This window comes from Triturus cristatus, chromosome 1_2, assembly GCF_964204655.1.
Source record: "Triturus cristatus chromosome 1_2, aTriCri1.1, whole genome shotgun sequence".
NCBI lineage: Eukaryota > Metazoa > Chordata > Amphibia > Caudata > Salamandridae > Triturus > Triturus cristatus.
This window is the reverse complement of record NC_140580.1, coordinates 718,820,310-718,841,476: the sequence shown is the minus strand read 5'-3', so window position 1 is coordinate 718,841,476 and position 21,167 is coordinate 718,820,310. Positions and strand designations below refer to the sequence as shown.

At 45.2% G+C, this 21,167-nt stretch overlaps 1 protein-coding gene across 8 annotated transcripts in view; it reads right to left on the bottom strand.

Annotated features, from left to right (window-relative positions):
* Positions 1–21,167, bottom strand: part of LOC146867898 (rho guanine nucleotide exchange factor 19-like) — a 212,394-nt gene that overhangs the window by 59,961 nt on the left and 131,266 nt on the right. For 7 of the 8 annotated variants that reach the window (XM_085608604.1, XM_085608606.1, XM_085608608.1 and 4 more), the window contains 3 exons: positions 4,837–4,997; positions 4,147–4,299; positions 91–295 (listed from right to left, as the gene is read on the bottom strand). In XM_085608604.1, the coding sequence (XP_085464730.1) occupies positions 91–295; positions 4,147–4,299; positions 4,837–4,997 (519 nt within the window). The remainder of the gene's footprint in view (positions 1–90; positions 296–4,146; positions 4,300–4,836; positions 4,998–21,167) is intronic. The other variant, XM_085608605.1, reaches the window with a different exon arrangement.

The window sequence follows — 21,167 nt, the reverse complement described above, 5'->3', positions numbered from 1 at the left end:
GAATTGAGACTTATGGCATGGAAGCTGCAGCTCAGCAAGAACAATGAATGCCAGGCAGGAGATTCTCGCTCAGGTGTCTGCCAGCCTCACCTCCAGCAGGATCTTCAGACGCGTGATCCTCTGGAAGGGCAGAACTAGGAAGGACTTCAGGTTCTGTCGCTGGCACACTTCCTGCTGCTCCAGCTTGTGTAAAACCTGAAGGAACTTGAGGTTCTCCTGCCTGGAGGAAGAGGATGGTTCACACACTGAGTCACCATTCACTACAGTAAGCCAGAAACTGAACCCAGTGCCGAACCTAAGAAGTCAAGATGAAGTGCCGGTAACTTAGCTCAGAAACAGAATTGATAGAGACACATAATACCCTCCACAGATACCAATTAAAAACATACAATTTATAATTAAAAGGCAACACTCCCATTGATCAAATTAATCCTTTTAGGTTTGCTTGTTTGGAATATGCAGGAAAGGGAAGTAGTCAACAGCACATTCCAACTTCAAAAGGCAATTGTTAAACAATTCGATGTATAAAGCTTGGATCTCAAATCAATTGACAGGAGATAAGAATTAGGATGCTGGTAAAAGTTAGGTGGTTCTACCTTCAAATTCTTTGTGAACACACTTGTTGGATAGCGTCTTGGGGTGCCCAACCACAAACGCAAGGCAGCATAACCATAAAGCAAGGGGTGGAAAGAGATGAACTTAGGGGAGTCCCATGATAGAACCCCCCCTGTATGCATAGGTCTTCAAAAAAAGATTATGGAGCCACAAATTGGGCCGATAACCTTTTCATACAAGGCACTGGGAGTCTTATTAATATTACAGACAGCAGATAGTATAGGTTGAAAAGGATTCAGCTAGCTACTATTCTGAACTGAGTATTTTCAAATACTACACTACTTGTTTGAGTTCAAGACTGTTTCCTCTGAGGGGCAGAGCTACAGGCACTGCATGCAGTTTGTAGGTTTAGCTCACCATATATTGGCCATTTGTCAAGTTGCCTTTTCATGACCACAGCATAGAGGATAAGCCATCAACAGTGTCATATCCTCTTATATGTTCAAGTTCTGTGATCATCACATTACATCTGGGTCCATATATTTGTCAGTTCAACAATATTTACAGAGAGGATGCAGAATTCTAATTGTTGCTGTCCTGCACTACGGAATAATGCAAGGAAATGGTAGCAGTTTACAGTGTACTTTAATTACTGTGATGATTTAAGCCCTGGAATATATGAGAGAGGATGTACAATTATCGATGGCTTCTCATCTGTGCTGTGGTCATGAAATGGCACCTTGGGAGTGCCAGAGTCATGACAGTGTTCTTTAATCATCGTGACCACAGGAGCATTAGAAGACATAAGACCTCTAGTTTTGTGATAAACTTTGAGAGGAAGTCTGACTATACGGAACAAATTTATCAGCCAGTTCTGAGGAAAGGGGGAGAAAAAGTTAGGATTTTCCACTGAAACGTGCATCAACGTTTTTAGATGTCCACTGATAAAAGCCTGTAAAACAAACAAAACTTGATTGCCTCTTGGATGAGGCGAAGACTTGTTTTTGCCTAACAGGGACTTGTGTTTTTTTTAATTGGTTAAAGAGTTTTTTATGGATAATCTGTTAAGTTGTTGCTTGGGTCTGTTTTCATGATACTTTGGTGTTTTTTGATTATTACAACCATGAATTCTGATAAAAGTGCTTTGTGATCATTCACTTATGAACTATTATAGCCCTACAGCCAGCCGCAGTGGGCTTTTTACCAGACAAAGACCTGTCCAGCATTAAAGGCCGAGCCGAAGACTAGGGCCTTTGACAAGGGAGCGGAACTTTAATGCCTGTGTAGCCCAGCTACAGAAGGCTATAATGCTGTTAGAACATTCTGCCACTAGAGGGCAGAATGTTCTAACAAAGCAACAGTCTCACGGAGCTTGAGGGGATTGAAATCCCCATAGGCTCAGTGAGGCCTTTGTTCACAGCAACAGCTATTAATGACAACATTGGAATTTTGGAGGTCCAGGCTTCTACCGGACATTAGAAGCCCAGGACACTCCATTGTTTTCAATGGAGGTCCCAACATTCCAATGTTCCAATAGTATCTATTATACTATTCATAGGTTTTTGAAATAACTTAGATGAAAATGCTCCTAGATTAAATTGAAGGATAGGGTATTGGAGGAAACGTTTTTGTGTTTGTTAGTTGAGTGGGCTCCCTATTGTGTGCCCAACCCTCTTTCATTAAATTGTATTAAATAACCTGAAATACCAAACATCCTCATCTACTGAAGCCTTATCTTGGAGAAAAGGGCATTGGAAATTCTGTAGTAAGAAAGGAAACCAGTTAACAAAAACTACTTATTTTACAAGAATTATGCTCATGCCGGGACTCCCATCCTGGAAGTTTGCAATTATTGTACTTGCAACTCTTCCATTACACGCTCATATGGAGGTAATGAACAAACGTAGGTAGAGAATGGATGATCTAGTTCCTTTAATTCATATATGTACCTTTTGTATACATCCATTTAAATAGAGAGAAGGAGAGAGGAGACACACAGAGCTAAGATATACGAACCCACAATGTATTTAAAATCTACTCTTGCCATAACATGTGTCTGTTGCTTGGCACCATCTGGTTCATTGTTAGGGCCTTATTGCTGGTACTCCAGTAACCCTGGTGGGGCAGGTAATGGGGGTTAAGGTACAAGCAGGATGACAGGTTGTATTTCACTAAGAGATATCAGCTGCTTAGAACATACTGAATACCAGGATGTGACATGCTCGGGGAATCGTTGGATTATACATGAAAACATGTTTCCACATTAGTACCCCCAAAAGTCCAAACAGGAAGTAGTTTCACCCTCTGGAGTTACTGATAACCCTGTTATAGTCAACTCCAAAGGGAGTGGGAAATACTGATTTGACCCAGTCTGGTATCTTTCCCTTCGAGGCTTAATCTAGGCCCTGATTACAAGTTCAGGATTACATTCTGATCCATGTGCAAGAAGTTTGCAAAGACATCGGGATTTAGAGTTGTGTGATATGCACCCACCCTTGTGGTTTTCACATGCAGCGTTTTGCCAGGCAAACCTGGTTAAAAATATTAATAGAAAAGACCAGGTAAAAGGCAAAAAATGCTGAATTTGGTGTGTTAAATGCGGATCCTGCTTCACTTTAAAGTAAAAAAAAAAACACCTCTAAATAGGAGGTAGCCCTAGGATAATGGGTTTGACTGGATGTGGTTAATCTTCCACACTAAGGCACACAACTTGTAATCAAGGCCCTAAGTTAAACACTAAAGCAAAATATACTCAGTGTTAACTTAATTCCAAAAGTTGTAGGTCAGAAGCACTCATCAGGATGAACTGCGAGAGGATTGGAATTTTTTTTATAAATGTCTAGATTGGCCAGAAAGGTAAAGGAATCTGCAAGTTTGCAGCAATGGAAACACTGAGTGTAAGACTTGTAATTAAAGATCATATCTAAAGGTTGTGTATGCTTGTTAAAATGAGAGGATAAAGGCATTGTGGTAATTAGTTTCTGTAAAATAAAATTCCAAAATTCGATTGAAAAATTCTGTGTGCTTTAATACCTTGGATTCTGGAACCTAAACAAATCCTTAAGTGTTCAGAAAATATGTAATCAATGGACAGAATCTATATGTAGAAGCATTAAAAGCAGAAGTCACTGGAGTATAAACATTACATTGAAAACATTTCCCAAGCAATTCTAGTTAACCAGGTCAACCGTGCCGAAGACCAGGTTTATAATTCCTGCCCCACCCAATCCCCCACCCCCTTCCCCCGGAATGATCCAGAATAGCTTTTTGATTGTACTAAAAGCTCAAAGCGGTGCCCATGTTTAGACACTCTGAATCTGATAAAGCTAGTGTTTCCTAGCTGTGAGGCTCCCTCAATAGCTAGAAGTGACCCAGACAACTCAACCACTACCCGGACAAGTTCAGTACAAAGCATGCAAGCGATTTCAGACTCACTCTATATTCAGCTAATTTTCGAAAGAAAGCAGTTTCTCAATTTGCACATAACTGTTGCAAAGTGCAAAGCATACATGTAATCAATTTCAGCTGCAACACTGCAACTCTGTTTCAAAGGAAATGCTTGGCTATACTGAGGACACAGGCATTCCTTACATCAGCCGCTGCACAAGCTGCCCTTGGTACATCTGGTTGGTCACATAAGGGACGTAGACTTTGTGAAACGATGGGCAGTGCTTCAAGACAAGCTCTCCAAGTCCTGTGAGTAGGACGTCCACCTCCAGCTGCTCCTCCAGATCCATGAGAAAACTACAAAAAGAGAGGTACAGGGTCACCAGGGAGGAGGGTAAGAATCCAGTACTGGCAGAGTGTGGTATGCCAAAGATCAGGAGGGAGGAACCATGACAGAGATGTAGATCCCACTACAAGGATGCTGAAGGAGGAGAGTAGAAGAAAAGGTCAAACACTGGAAGACTTGTAGATTGGCCCCAGCAATGTAATGGCAGGGAGACATCCGCACAATGAAGCTGTACTGGTGCAGTTGCATGTAGTTCCCACTTCTGATCTAGAAGGACTGCTTCAGGTCAGGCTGAAAGTACAATGGCAGAGCTCTGTGTGGTATCTCAGTGTAGGAGTATTTGTGCACTCTACAGAGAAGAGGTGCATTGGCAGAACTATGTGGCTCATCAGTCTTGCAATTCCAAGGAATATAAGGATCAAGCCCGAAATACATGTGCCATGCTTTGAAATATAAAGGCATAGGGCAACATGGCTTTAATTTCACCGTTTGCATAGGATTGTTAGGAATATGGGAGATCGGGAGGCGATAATGTTTTCTATTCTTACCTCTCGCTTACATCCTTCACCTGCTGCAGGTTGGAGAACAGCGTGTGCACCTCAGTGACACAGAGACATTGCGTGAGCTTTTCGGATCTCTGAAAGTGATTCACGGCCAATGAGAGGCTGCGGAGATATGAAGCTTCTGATGTGACCACCTCAAAGACGGACTGAAAAGAAAGAGGACAACAGAATCACAGTTGTTAAACAATAACAGTAACATGCTCTATCTCAGAGCTAAGCATGCATCCTAACCACAAGTCCCAGGTAGGGGGTGGAGGGAGAACAAAACAAAAAATTTCAACAGACAGTTCCTACAGAGAAAGTCCACCTCTAGGCGGTTATTTTCAAACTTCGGCCTCTGAGGGGACACACGGGCTAAAAGCTACATGTTTCCAAAGGTGATCTGGCTTTGTTACAATTACTATCCTAGGACAGGCCTTTGGCTTCCACAGAGGGCCAGATAAGCACCAAAAGGACAATGTAGACATTTTAAGCCATACTCTACTTGCTAGGAAAATATGTTGTATTGTATTAGTTTCTACGTATTTTCCTAGAGATTAATCTGTACTCCTTCTCTTGTGTTTCAATCGTTATTTGGGGACATGGCCAACATGGAAATGGGCAGTCCTGTTTACTCAACTGTAGTGTCCTGAGAAATGGGGCACTAGGACCCCGAGGAGGGCAGAGGGCAGGAGAGGTCACCGGACACCAGTTCCGGTCAAGGGGTGAGGGGCAGACCACAGGAAGCAAGGGACGAGGCAGGACGTGCAGCATGCTGGCTGCAGATACACAACGATACAATAAAGAATAGAAGCTGACCTGGCTGTGTGGTGGTTATTGCTGAGACGCGACGCGACATCAACTCTATGCTCTTACTCCGAATTTCAACGATCAGCACCTCCAAGCCCATCATGGCAGCTCCGTACAGCGCTAGGTCCAAAGAGCACTAGCTGACCCTAGCCTCCTGAGATACCATGGGAGTAAGTATTAGTCGACTTACTCCGCGCCAAGAACCCCTGCACAGCGAGGATATTACCCTCACAAACGCACCTTGCACTGAGAAGAACACCTAAGAAAGTGTTAGGGGAGTCAGGGAAGATGAGGGTATATGAAAAAGTCTTGGACTGGTTACAGACCCAGTTGGCTAGAGGAGGAATAGGGTGTTGTGGGAAAGTGGTATGCTTTGGCATCTGCAGAACCCCTCCATGTCAGGCCTGGCTGTGTGTCATGGCTCAGGATATGGCCCTGTAGAGCATAAGTGCCATTGTGTCCATCTGGGGCATCTTTTGGTCCCATGCTCAAGACACCACTAATTTAGGGCGGAATGGAGCAGCAGCAGTGACGTGCAAACATAGTATGACAATTACTGGTTGATGCCCATTTGGAGGAGCTTCAATAGTGTAGGAAATAACAAATAAAATTTGACTTCCATAACAAATTAAAATTACCATCTCCCCATGCCTTTAAAAAATGACAGACATTTGGTGCACAAAATGAAAACACTAGGGATCAAAGGCCTTTTATCACACGCTTTCTCTTGTAATAATTTACGCTCTTTAAAAATATTAAAACTTGTACACTTAAAAATTCGTACTTAATGTAGCTAGTTTGGATTTTGTTTTAATTCTAGAATGTGTTTTCATAACGTACAATAATTATTAAACGTGTGAAATAGTAGTGTATAGTTTGTATTAAATTAACTCGACATTTTAAAACAAATTGCACAAGAGCAGTGACAGCTAAATAGAAAGTATAGTTTGCAACTTGCGGGTAAGAAGCTTCATTTGACCTGGTCCTTAACAACTGAATATGCTGTGAAATAGAGACTCTCTGAAGCCTTCCGGATATGGTGTTAGTTGCTGGAGAAATGTTATTTTAAACAAGAGCTCTATTCATGAACTTACAAAGCCTCATTTATTTTCTGTGGAATTAGAACACACACACATTTCAAAATGCATTGCCACAATATGTTTCCTGTTTAAATAGTAATTTTCTCTTGCAACACATATATTGCGTTTAGTTAGAATAACACTTTTCTCTATCAAAACGTTAGGGAAATGAAGTCATTATAAATACGTTTCAAATGTGCTGTGAGGACAAAACAATAGCCAGCGCCTGATTAATTGGACTGGAGGAAGGGGAAGATGTGCTTACCAGAGAAGCCTGGTTTTCAGCTGGAGGAGACCAGAGAAGACCTCATATTTTTCAACATTTACAGATTTGAAAAACTCGTTCCTAGTTGAGGAGTTTCAGAGAACAGAGCGGAACCAGAGGTCGAGGGGAGACTTGGATATAGAACTGAAGAGAGCACAGGTGATTTTGAGAACAGACCTAGATGGAGGGGAGCAGAGAGGTGAGAGCAAAGAACAGATGTAGGGGAGGGCAGACTTTGATTCAGCTGCTGAAGAGGGGGAGGCAAGGCTGCAGAGCAGAACGACAGGCTTTGTGTCCCTGTGACTTTTAATAAAACCCTAAGCTTTATGCTTTGACTCATTGGATTCACCAATGGTTATTTGCTCTATGTTTTATTTTCTTTTTATGAGAAACTCTGTAATTATTAATTTATTAGCTTCATGCTCCTCTCACTCTTACCTTTATTTTCGAACTGTTTATGGGTTCTGACTGACATAATTTGTGCCCAATTCTTAGAATAGGGATTATTTCCTTAATGGAACACGCAGTATGATATTATACTATTATCTGCACTAAGTATAGTTTTCTATTATCAATTCTGTAACCTGACTGATATTTGCCTAATCAATAAAGACTCAGAGAAACCTCTGTCATTAATTATATAATAAAACCCTTTAAACTACTCACAAACTCTCATTAACAAAAATATTTATTTGTATTTATTTATTTGCTTGTGTTTATGAGGGAGTTATTTTGGTCAAACAAGGTGGCAAAGTTTCGTCACCTCGAGAATATATATTGGCACGGAAAAAGAGTAATGGTGATTAAAGGTAATTCCACCACATTTACTAAATGTTCCAAACAGATTACAGTGAGATTTCCGCTCTAACAAAAGCAGCACCAACTCAGGACAAATTTGAGTTTCCTACCTTATCAGTTAGGGTGGAAGGAATAACGGAGGAGCTGCACACAACAGTTGTAGAAAGGGACTGTAATTTTGCTTCTACCAAGGCCATGTACAGAGTGACAGTAGGTCAAGGATGTGTTGATATCCACAGCAGCATCACAGGCACAACCGACCAAATGATCATTATTGGACCAAGAGCGTTTAACAATTACATTGCCTCGTTGGGAGCCAGGGTGGATGACCACAAAAGAACAGCCGACGATAGATTAGAAGAGCAACATTAAATGTGGGGGATAGGGGGCATTCACTCCCGCACCCCGAAGTGAGACTGGACTGCATTCAGAGTACACCTAAGAAAGTCAACAAAGCCCCTCCCGTAAGTTATATTTAGGAGAGTCTAATACTATGACCAAAGCTCAACAGAAAATGGAATGGTTTGATCAAGAACACAAAGTACATTTGTTCCATGATCTGGCAAATTCCACTGAGGCTGCCAAGAGAACTTCGGCTGATAAACATTTTGTGAACACAGAAGATATGTTATCAGTGGGTCCCTCTTTCAGCATTATCTTTATGTGGAGTGGGAAAAGAATGGTTTCCACGTCCATCAAGAGAACCAAAAAAAGAGTACTTCTGCAGGACACTGCAGACCTAAACCCTCACACAGGAAAATACACAATTGCAAACAAAATGGCACACAATAAGACCCATCGGGGAGAAAAAAGCCATCCTCCAAAGAAATTGCCGTGGCAAAACAGAAGTGTTACAATGTATGAAAGAAGTTGGCGGCATGAAGGACCAATCACATGGATCAGGGGGCTTAGAATCAAACTCACAATAAGTTTAAGGAGATCCTTGAAAACAAGATTTTCTCCCTTTTACAAATGTTAGCATGGCGCAGTTGAGGGTGAAAGGTGTGAGGTGGAAGGTTGCTCAGCGGTCGTCTAAAGTCCCAGTGAACATGAGCTGAAGTATTCAGGGGTGGCTAGGAATCCCAGGGTTGTTTTGATAGGGAAGTTGGTTTCTAACAGAGTCAGTTTATGGGACAGGTAACAGGCAGTTGAGGTTACAGGTTAAGAAACGATTCTACTGACACAGGGAGGGTTTCCAGAGCTCTAGTAGAACAAGGTCATAAAGGCTCACTAAACTCTGCTAACAACAAAGTAGAATGGAACACACAGCACCATAGTTAAGATTGTTAGTTGTAATGCTAAAGCCCTAAATGACTAGGTGAAAAGCAAAGCTGTTTAATGTACCAGTATGGAACAGATTTGAAGGCCTTGAAGAAGTTGATTGACAAATAGTGGGGAGGGTAAAGTCTGCAGAGGGACAACTATAGGGCATTACGGTGAGGCCGAGTTGCCTAGCGCAGATCAACCAGCTGTGCATAATACTCCTGGGGTAAGGGCAGACATGCGGGGTATGGAAATTCTAAAGCAGTGGGGAGTCGGTAACCGTGCAATATTATTGGAAAGGTCCCCGGATCCACTATTACCCCCAGTGTCCAATTCCTTAAAATGCACTGAAATGGGGACAAAATTACCTACGGGAACCATGGGTAACACCTCTGAGGCTGCATTAGGAGGCACACATATAAAAGGAAGCCATGCATGCAATGATGCCAAGGCCTCACAGAACTTAGGAAGGAAGCTAAAGGTTTTATCATGGAACGTTGCAGTCCTGAAATACAAATTATCTTGTTCGGATTGGGACTATTTGTGGACCAATTTGTTTTTTTCAGGAGACCTGGGCACGTCAAGATTCGCACAGGGCGGGGTTTGCATCATTCAACATCCCAGCCACCTCAGGAGGAAGGGGCAGACCTTCTGAGGGCCACTTCATTTGGGTGGGCTCCCATCTTGGCTGCAAAGCCAAACACTTGGATTATTTTTCCAATGACACCCAATGTGTAGTGCTTAGCTTCCCAAACAACTTGGTTCTGGCTCTCACTAATGTCTATTCCCGCCCTGTTAGTGTGATCAAGGAATCACCAACTTTTGATCACCTGACTTCTTTTATCCCCACGGTTCCCCCTAATGCTTGGGTACTAGTGGGGGGAAATTTTAATTGTCAATTTGAGCCACTTCCTATTATGACAGACTCAACTATTAATGAGGAGGATGCATACTGGTCCATCCCTGAACCACAAATTCCACCAATAAAGGCCTGGTCTCCACTGGCAATCCAGATAAATGCATTTACGCGGACCCATTCTCTGAGAGCATGCAATAGCCGGACAGCCTCAGACACACCAGGGAACTCCACTTTTAATAGAACCATCCAAGCTTCCCTTCTTGATTACATCTTAGTGGAGACAAAGCATTGGCACAGAGCTGTTGATTTTGCAGTCTATTCTCACCATGACAGCAACCATAACGCTTTATCTCTTGTATTGGACTTACCAGACCTGGGAATTGCCCCGACCACTAGCTCCACCATAGATAGCGGGCTAACGTTGGCCAACAACAGGAAAAGAATAAAATGGGAGGCAATACATCAGTCACCAGGGAAGCTGTCTGCGTTATAAGCTGCTGTAGTCCCGGTCTTGACAAAATTAAGTGAACTGGTCTCAGGGACACCCACTCCTGACTTGTTCAAAGAAATCACAGCATTGCATGCATGGATGACATCTAAATTAGCGAACGTGTTCCACACAGAGATGCATACCAAGAGGAACAAAGTAGCCATCTACTCCTGGTTCAATGACAGCTGCCGCAAGGCCAAACAGGATCTATTGGTGGCTATAAAAGCTAACAACAAATCACTCATCAGGCTAAAGAGGGTGTCTTATAAACAGATCACACGTCTAGCAAATGGGGAGTGGGAACTGAATAGATGGGATGATTTAAAAACTGCACTAAGCTCTAAAGACTCGAAGAGGTTCTGGTCAATTATCAGCACGGGCAGTAGTGAGGGCAAACTAGCAGTAGAACCTAATATAGCCGTGGAAGTGTGGGAAACACACTTTTAGGCTTTGTACACCTCCAAGGAAATTCTGGGCTCCTATTTCCCCCCATCACCATCCCTGTACAGGGACAACTGCGAAGAAGCGTCACAGTTTACTCTGTCAGAGGCTGTAAAAGCGATAAACTCTTGTCCGGCAAAGCTCCTGGACTGGACAAGATTCTGGGAGATCTCTTCTGGCAAGAGCCAAAAATTTGGGGACCTTATTTACTGACCCTATTCAATGCCATCTTGAAGGGTATGCCAATCCCCGAAACCTGGGCAGGAGCAGAAATAGTCCCAGTTTTCAAAAAAGGCTCCCCTTCGACCAACAAATTACAGACAGATTAGTCTGATTGATGTGGCACAAAAGCTCTTCGCAAGACTAATTCTTGACCGTTTACAAGGTGGGATGGATGACCACGTGATCCTATGCCCATATCATATCTGGCTTAAGGAAGAACACTTCCACAATTGACCAACTTTATAGATTACAACTAATTTTGCGGAAAATGGTGAGAATGGAGGGTGGAAGCCTCTATGTAATTTTTGTGGATTTAAAGTCGGCGTTCGACTTAGTGCCCAGAGGAAAACTGTGGGAGGTACTTGTAGAAATGGGGATTCTCCCTTATCTACAGTCTATACTTGTTAGATTACATGATGCAAATTTTGCCCAGGTAAGATGTGGGAAAGGAGGCGAAATGACAGCGCGGTTCCCAGTTGACAGAGGTGTAAGGCAGGGCTGTGTGCTTGCACCGACCCTGTTTTGCCTCTTTGTCAACGCATTACAGGCCCAACTTACCGAGGTGAGGGAAAACGATGCACCCAAATTGGCAGGCACCAAGGTCCCTGCAATCATGTTTGCCGATGACACCCTCTTAATGTCCAAATCCCCTATGGGCATACAAAGGATTTTGGACTGTTTTGCCATCTTTTGCAATAAACGGGGATAGGAGATAAATACTCAAAAAACCAAGTTCATGGTTTTTAACCCACCTAAAACACTTCGTCCCAACCCAAATTTAAATGGCACTAGACTGGATAGGGTGACGGTATTCGAATACTTAAGGGTCACACTGACAGAAAACATGGGAGTAGGGCCCACAAATTGCCAAATTCAAACTCAAGCTAGCGCAGACATCTGGAGGAATCATTAAATTATTAAGAAACTCCTCCTACAAACCTGCAGGCCCCGTAGCAGAGATTTACAAGATACAAGCTAGAGGTGCTACATTAGACGGGGGCCGAATTATGGGGGCATTGCTGCGGTCAAGATCTGAGTAAAGTAGAAAATAGCTTTATGAGGCAAATTTTGGGTCTCCCCTCTAGCACTCCTCTTATCCCACTTCGGCTGGACTTAGGGATCAGACCAATTGGGGAGGAAATAGGACTGAAACCCCTCACGTTCTGGCGCAGATTATGGGCGACACCTGTGCTGATTGTCTACAGAACGGAACTGAAGGAGATCTTGAGTATTCCTGGTGTTGGGTCAAAATCCCCCGATTTGTTCACATAAAAAAAGAATGTACCAGGCTGGGCAAACCAAGCCTGTGCAGTAACCCAGAGGAAGCTTGCCCTTCAATTTCGTGCTCAGAACTAGTGAATGCCTATCGAATGAGCAAGCTAGCACAGGTGCAAGGGAACCCGTCCACTGGACAACAGACAGCTAAGTTCCTATCCTTGAAGGAGGAATATTTATTTGAGCCTTTTTTAGATGATATCTATCCACCCCTGGCAAGGAAACTATACGTTCAGGTCAGGTTGGGTACCCTCCCGCTCCGCGCCTTTTACAGTAAACGGACCGGCGCTGTCAGGAGGGAGTGCCCAGCCTGTAGCTGGGAGGAAGAGTCGGAGCTCCATGTCATCTTTTTTACCCAGCCTATAAACCAGCAAGGAAGTCTTGGCTCGTTCCTCTGTGTAGGAATTTAGGGTTAACACACTGTGCAGAGGCATTCCGAGTTTTAAAATACAACACTTGTAGACCCATTGTATTTGCAGTATCGCGATTTTTGACCTCCATGTGGCGTAGGCGCTGGAGGTTTCTTAAAGAATTTTAATTTTTCTTTAGTTTTAATTTCTAAAAAAAAAAAAAAATACATTTAAGCCTGTATGCTTTTAGAAGTAGAAGTCACTGTCTGGTTTTATTCTAGTCATAACGTGATCTAAGATACTGACACTCTATGGCTATCTTACATTTTTAGACAAATTTATACTATCTGGACCATCACTGTCAATATTCATGGGTTTCTATCCGGGCCTTGTTTATCAACCTACATGAGCTTAGGAATTATTTTATATAGGTGATGTGCCACTGTAAACCTGTTTTTATTGTTCGAACTATAGAGGTGTTGTAATTTGATCCATGTAAACAAGCATGGTAACTACTGTATAATTCTAACCGCCATGAATTTTAATGTACTGTTTTTTCTATGCAAGCTTCTTTGGTCGTTCGACCAAAATAAAGTTTTTTATGATGATGACGTAATGCTAAAGTTCTAAATGCCTATGTGAAAAGCAAAGCACATTACACTAAATGAAGGAAGATATAGATGCTAATACAGGGGAATCTCTCCTTCAAAGACTCTGGTCTCTCCATAGTTGGAAATGGCTGTCCAAACAAGTCTTTGCCTAGTAAATTATCAGACAGGTGGAGTTACTATGCTTCTACTAGGTGCCATTTGTGAAGTGGTAAAAGCTGTACCAGGCAGTATAGGTAGGTGTGGGCCTCGTGTGCTTAAAATAGGTTTACACAATACACAGATGTTAATCTGTGTGCCCCAAATATTTGGCAAGGAAAAATTCCTTAAGTAAGCTATCACACACATAATGGAAGGTGAGCTAATGCTGCATGAGATCTTAACATAGTTCTGGATAGCTCTAAGCATAGATGCTCCATTCAAACAGGACAGACAGGCTCACCTTAAACGGAGAGTACAGAACGACTAAAGAGTACAGTCATGGCTGATGATTAGCCATCACAACACACAGAATATACATCTTATCTGTACACACTAGTCATATGCTAGGTTAGATCAAATCCTTGTATCCACATCCATTTCGCAAATTATACAGGAAACTGACATATGACATATAGGCCTAACCATGCCCCTGTTACATTAATGTGCAATGATTCCTTATGGACTACTCCCTGAAAGGCTTTAGAAAGTAGAAGATGACTCAATATTATCAAAGCAGTGAGATTTGTGAAGGATGAGCACAAGTTGACCACGGATGCAGACATCTTGATTAAAAAACTGACCCTATTCATCCACTAGCCACCGATGAAAGAGCCTATGGAGCAAACTGAAGTGGCAGTATTTATGATTAACTTACAGAAATCACATTTATTGAATATAGACATACAGAGGCAGAATTTGGTTCTACAGGGCCTCTTCCAGTTTCAATGGGTGAAGGAATCAATAACTTAGTTAGGGGTTCAAATAATATCTACCAGGGAATAGGTAATCACCACCATTATATTACAAACTTACAGACGCTATTCAGACGGACTTAAAATCATGGGATATAGGTGGCTTTTCTTGGTTGGGTTGCTTCCAAACAGTCCCAAAACCAATGCCTTCCTCTTTGCTCAAAGGTATGTATAAGGTGCAATAATTTTATCCCGGCTGATAAAAGGTAAGGATCATGTGTGATTTTCTAAGATCACCATGAAAGAGGGATTGGTCTCCCCAACGTCATGAAATACGATCAGACTGCCCAACTTTACTACATTGTACATTTGGGAATGATTGGAATCCGAAAAACACGGTTGCTTCGTAGATAAAATCAAGCATTGTTGGGACCTACATTTCAAACACTTATTAGCTTGAGAAGAAGCCAGGTACAGGGGGCAATATTGCTCCCCAGTTCGCAGAGCCAACCTTCATGTCTGGGATCAGAGAAGTCAACGTTTGGGCCTTCCCCTCACCTTCAATGGCATTCACAGACAATCCTGCATTAGCTCCAGCCCTTGATGAGAATTCTTATAGCATATGAAAAATAAAAGGGTGTACGAAAATAGGAAAACTGTTTTAAGGCGGAGGGTATTAAGCCCTTTTGAACCATCAAGAAGGAGCAAGGCAACCACAATTTAAATGATCAGATAGGGAACGGAGTTTTCAGCCCTGTACTATACCACATGCTAGTCAGCATCTAATCAAATTTGAAAGATAGATTCTTACAAGAGAGTGACAGAAGGGTGATCTTAGATTTATACATTGATAGTAAACATTCCTACAATAAAGAACTCCAGCTGAAATACAATGGGAATGAAAGATAGGATGCACACTCACAGCAAATAGAATGGGATGATAGATCATTTAGAATACTTCCTCACCTAGACATGTTACTGGAAAAGAAATCTGCATTAATTGTATCCTCTACTGGTATCATATACCGCTCAAGATTTAAAGGCGAGACCCGCAGAAATTTCGAGAGATATGAAGAACAAGGCACAATTATATACATGCTATTGCACTGCCCACAAATCCCGAACTATTTGACAAGGATCACTTATGCAACTGATTGACTGTCTGAAACAAATACACCCGAGATTCATGAATTGCACAATTACTAGGTCAGTCCAAAAATCAGAGGGCCACACAACATTACAGAAGGGGTAATTAGATCTTACTAGCAATATGTGCAACAAGACTGATGACGACACAATGTGGCAAGACCAAATCTGTTAAGAGATTGGATACATTGGGTCTGGGATATTTTAGAGGTGGAAAAGATCACACATTCACATGAACGTAAAGCAGACACCTGTGAAACCTAAGGGGTACCTCTTTAAATAATTTAGAGAACTCCTACACCCAAGGGCTTTAAATTCATGCAAATATGCCTACACAGAAATTGCATAGCTGAAAGCTTTTCCATTTGTTAATCATTGATAAAAAAAAAAATCTGAAGCATAGGAATAACGTCTATATCCCCTCTGCAATAAGTGTATATTCTTTCAAGGAATAGGTGCCTCAATAATGAGGTAGTACCAGCGCATAATTGGTGGACAGAGGCCTGCTAAGGTTTGGGACTTTTTGATTGTTCAGGTATAAACATTTTCTTTTTGATGATCTGTGACACTGATAAAGCTGTGCAGGCCATGGGATGTTGGCAAGTGTATAAGTAAACAATAAGCACCAATTAAAAAAAAAAAAGATTGGAAATAAATGATTAGTCAAGCAAAGTGCCTATGAATTTTTGCCATGCAGAGAGGGCACTAGAGGGTGCCAAGCAAGATGGCTGCACTCACGTGAGGCTCCTGCTTCTTGGGGCACTATTCGACAAATATCCTGATCTCTGTTTGCCCCACACTGCTGAAAATGACGCTGCCGTTAAGCGGAGGCTACCCTCTCCCCGCTGCTGCTGTCCTCTTTCCTGTACGAGGCCTGATGCTCCTGGGAGACGCTGCGGAGCCTAGATGACCTAAAATGGCGGCTGACACCGCGGCTTAGTCCGGAGAACACCGGCGCTGGGACCGGCGCGGGCCGAGCGCTTGCTGTTCCGCCTCACCTTTTGCTGCGGCTGATTGCCCCTCCGGACTGCCTGAACCTGGGGATCGCCTGTTGCTGCGGCGTTGCCTGTGAAATCGAGGTGGTGGCTCCACTTCAGTGAGTGCACCGCCCACTTCCTGCATCCGACGTTGCCGCGACTGGTGCGGCTCGCCCCCGCGGCCCGGCAGACACCGGACCCTGGGAGAGGGGGTTGTGCTGCTGTCGCTGCCTGTTGCCGGCCCCTCCTCTGTTTGGACTGCTGACTCTGGACCCTGCCTGGGCCCCCTGTGAACGAGGTGGGCCGCCTGAGGCCTCGCTGCTTGTGCTGCCAATTCCGGAGTAGCCAGCACACCTACAGCCGGTGAGTGCACCTGGAGACCGGCCTGCACTCTGTCTGCTGCCGTCACCCTGCCTCTCCCCGCCTCGGCATAGTGGGCCTGCGTTGCCATATGACTGAAGACCCTACAATAAAGCTACGTGAACTCCTCGGGCTTGGCGCTCAGGACACCCGTCCTGGCCCAATCACACAGCACGCTCAGCTCGGAGCGGCCAGCTTGGGTGGGGGGGGTAGGGGACTAAAAAAGCGAGGGGGACCCTGCTCCCATAGCTACCACCAGCCTGTCCCTTCCCACCTGGGTCCTACACCTAACCTGCGCAGACCCCACCATCGTCCCTTCGGAGGACTTGGGCACCACGCTTCGGGGCACTGTTTGAGGCCAATCATCGGAGCCTTTCTCCGTAGTCAACCCCCGCCGCACTCCCCTCGAAAACTGCTGTGCTGAGGGCACTCCAGCAGTTAGAGAGACAGTTGTCCCGTGGGCCACGGACCAACGACACCCGCTCTGCCTCTCCACTCTGGGTGGGATTACTGGATCGCAGCCATTTCCATTGCCTGGTGCCTACCGCGGCCTGCTGCCCTCATTGCCGCCTGTCTGCTAGGCCTGCTGTCTGCTTCTGAAAGTACGAGACTGTATCTGCTCTACTGCCTGAACACGTGGTGTACCATATCCCTCTTCAATCTCTGGCTCCTCGTCCTGTCCCCGGGGCCCCGCCTCGCCCTATTGTGGCAAAGATACTCAACTACAGAGACCGAGACACTGCACTCCACCTAGCCAGGGAGCGAGGAAAAGGTTCTCTTTGAGGGACTCAAAGTCTCCTTATATTCGGACTTTACAATGGCTGTCCAGGAGGCACGTCGCAAATTCATCCCTGTGAAGAAAAAGCTTCAACACTTGAAAATTGCTTACGCCATGCTCTATCCTGCGCGCCTAAAAGTCACCTACCAGGGGAAACAACATTTTTCTTTTTACCACCCTACAGCATATCCATGATTTCATCAAAACCCTGCCTAAGGAGGATGTGGGACACACCTCCCCTACCAATAAGTCAATTGTAGACAGTCGCACATCTGATGTAGAGTAAAATCATTCCAAAACTCTGAGACCCTCGCCTTTGCCATTGCTTGTGGGTGCTGGACATGCTGTCCCCCTTTCGCTCAGCACTGGAACAATCATAGGATTCGGGCAGGCTCACCGACTGGGATACGATGAACTCTACACACGTGTTCTTGGCCCCACAGTCCCTGGCAGACTGTCTCGGCACCGTTGGGACAGACGAGACTCACTTTCTATATCCCCCAAAGCACCCTCGCCGCTGCGAGGGGTTTCTGGTTTGCCCTCTGGATGCTACCCACTCAGGGATTCCCTACACTGTTTTGGTTTAGTATCTAAATGTCCTTGCCTTTGCCCTCCCCTGTTGGGAGCGTGAAGCGCGAGGCATTGGGGACAGGTGGGGGGGGGGGGGGAAACTACGACACTGCAGGATTGGGCTGCTGATGTGGGTGGGGCAGGGAGGATAGGTTTGTTACACGACACTTACTACTGACTTGACCAACCAATGTATGACCTGGTTCGACACCCTACGTGACATGTACATACTGCTTATTGATCAGCTTCTGTCACCTGGACATGGAGGACTGACCTAGCTCACCCAAGTACAACTTTCTGACCTGGAACGTGAGGGGTCTGGGAGTCCCCCGCAAATGCCGCCACATTCTCTCTTACCTAGATCACCATAATATACATTGCTCCATGCTTCAGAAAACGCACCTCAGCCCCACTGCCCCAACAACATTCGCCTCTCGCTGGGCGAGCTGCAGGGGGTTCTCCTCCTATTCAACTTATGCGCGTGGCATGGCTATATCGATCAAACGCACACTCCCATAGGGTCATGTGCTGACCCAAAGGGCTGCTACAGTGTCTTAAGGGGCAGACTAGCTGCGCAGTCTATTGCATTTGTTTTATGTTATGGGCCGAACGTGGACGACCCAGAATTCTTCTGGATACTTTGGGGCAAGATCCTAGCCATTGACTTGACGCATGTGGTGTGGGGAGGGGACTTTAACATTACATTTACCTCTGGACCGCTTACATCCTCACTACTACTCCAATGCGCGCCAGACTCTAAACCAAATCATCACTGATCACTGTCTCATTGACGCCTGGTGCACACTCCTTCCCCATGACAGGGAGGGATCCTGCTTCTGCACTGCCCACTCCTCCTGGTCCCGCATCGATAGGTGGATTCTCTCTCAGGGGCTCACTCCGTGGCTCTCCCAGGCCTCTCACCTCCCCCATACATACTCTGATCATTCGCCTGTGCTCATCACACTCATGACCCCTCATGAGGAAGCGCCGTACCTGTCCTGGCATCTACCCCCGCAGACTCTTTTGGACCCCGTATTTACATCTGAACTCTAGGAGGAGATTGAGGAATTCTTCCCCCGAAACGAACATTCAGTCACGCAATACTCCGTAATATGGGAGGCCTTTAAGGTCACCGTACGAGGTAAATGCATCGCTAAAGGTGGAGGAGTTCTGAAAGATATTTGCTCCACGCTTCGAAAACTGGAGGCCGAACTAAAACACACAGAAGCCCAGATGCAGAACAACCCCACATCGGAACTACAATCTCACTTAAGAGACCTGCTCTCTGACTATCAGGAGACGGCAGAACGAGAGAGTAAATGTAGGGCGAAATACCATCAGGCGCGTCGCTATGGAGAGGGGGAGAGACCAGGAAGGGCGTTCGCTGCCCTGATTTGCCCACCTAGGTTCTCCAACACTGTCCTGGAAATCGAGGATGAGGATGGCCAAATACATAGGAATACCCCTCAGATTGCAGCAACCTTTAGAACCTTTTACAAAACCTTATACATTTCGCATAGGACACACCCCATCGATTTCACGCCCTTTTTCGAAGACACCGCGATTGCCTGGCTCGGGGACTCATAGTGGAAATTCCTTCTTGCACACCATGAAGATGAAGAGATAGCTGCAATTATGTAACTGCAATCGGGGAAAGCCCCTGGCCTAGATGGTCTCCCGGACAAGTTTTTTAAGACTTATCACCACTTACTTATCCCGATGCTGCAGCGCGTTTGTGAGGAGGCGTGTGAGACGGGCATACTGCCCTAGACAATGCAGGAGGCACTAATAATCTCCATCCTGAAGCCTGGTAAAGCGGCTACACAATGAGATTCATATCTCACTCATAAATGTAGATGCCAAGATCTTAGCCAAGCTGATCGCGAACCAGATCAGTCCCCTCATGACCGCCCTGGTTCTCCCCGACCAGTCTGGGTTTGTGCCAAGTCGAGGCACATCTCATAACCTGCGCACTCTATTCGCTGTCCTGCGGGACATTGAGCCGGACGCAAACGCAGTGGCGGTCTTCCTAGACGCCACCAAAGCGCTTGATACCCTTGAGTGGGATTACCTGGCGTAGGTCCTTCAGCGGATGGGCTTTCCCGCCCCCTTTCTGACATGGATAAACCTGCTATATACTGGCCTACAAGCCAGAAGCCTTGTAAATGGCGTTAGATCCTCCCATTTCGCAATAGTCAGAGGCACCAAGCAGGGGTGCCCCCTTTCGCCCCTCCTTTCTGCCCTAGCCATCGAGCCCCTAGCTGCTAGTCCGCCAGCACTATCGAGATTGCGCCCTTATATACCCTAATAGGCGAATTCTTATTTGCCTATACGCCGATGACCTCACCCTATACCTTCACAACCCGGAAGATAGCCTCAACCCTATTCTACGGATGTTCATCCTCTTTGGGCACCTCACTGGGGTCAATATTATTTGGAGGGGAGGGGGGGGGGGGGGGCAGTCCCAAATTTTCCCTCTCATGGCTGCCACTCCGCGGTACATCCCAGATTACCTGCTCATGTGGTGTGGCGACACAGTTAAGTACCTAGGTATAGTCATCACTCGTAATCGTAATGATTTGATGACTGCTAACTATGGGTGCGCACTGGACCTCATCACTGACAAGATCACAAAGTGGATTGCTATGCCCATCTCCTTGGCTGGGCAGGCCTCGCTGATCAAGATGGTCATTCTGCCTAAACTGCTCTACCTATTCACTAACATCCCTTACGCTCCTAGTAGACACTTGTTCAAGGCACTAAAAACTCAACTTGTACGTCTCAATGGGGAGGGAAACATGCTAGGCTGCAATGGGATACTCTCACGCTCCCTTTCCAGGCTGGGGGCTTTGAAATTCCTGATTTGGAACTATATTTTAGCTGTGCCCAGGCCCACTTCGCATCATACTGGATGAACCCCCCCTTACATGCCGCACCTTGCAGTCAAAGAAGGCCATATGCTCCCGACCCCCTGTTCACGTTGCTCAGTGCACCTGCCATTCCTCGCCACCCAGCCCCCACTACAGTGGAACGCACCGTCAGTGCCTGGCGGGACATAGCCTGCCATCTCCGCGTCCCCCTTACTCTACTCCATCTTGCTCCCCCTCCAGGGCAGACTGGATATACCCATCACACGAGAGGGTGGCTGCTGCC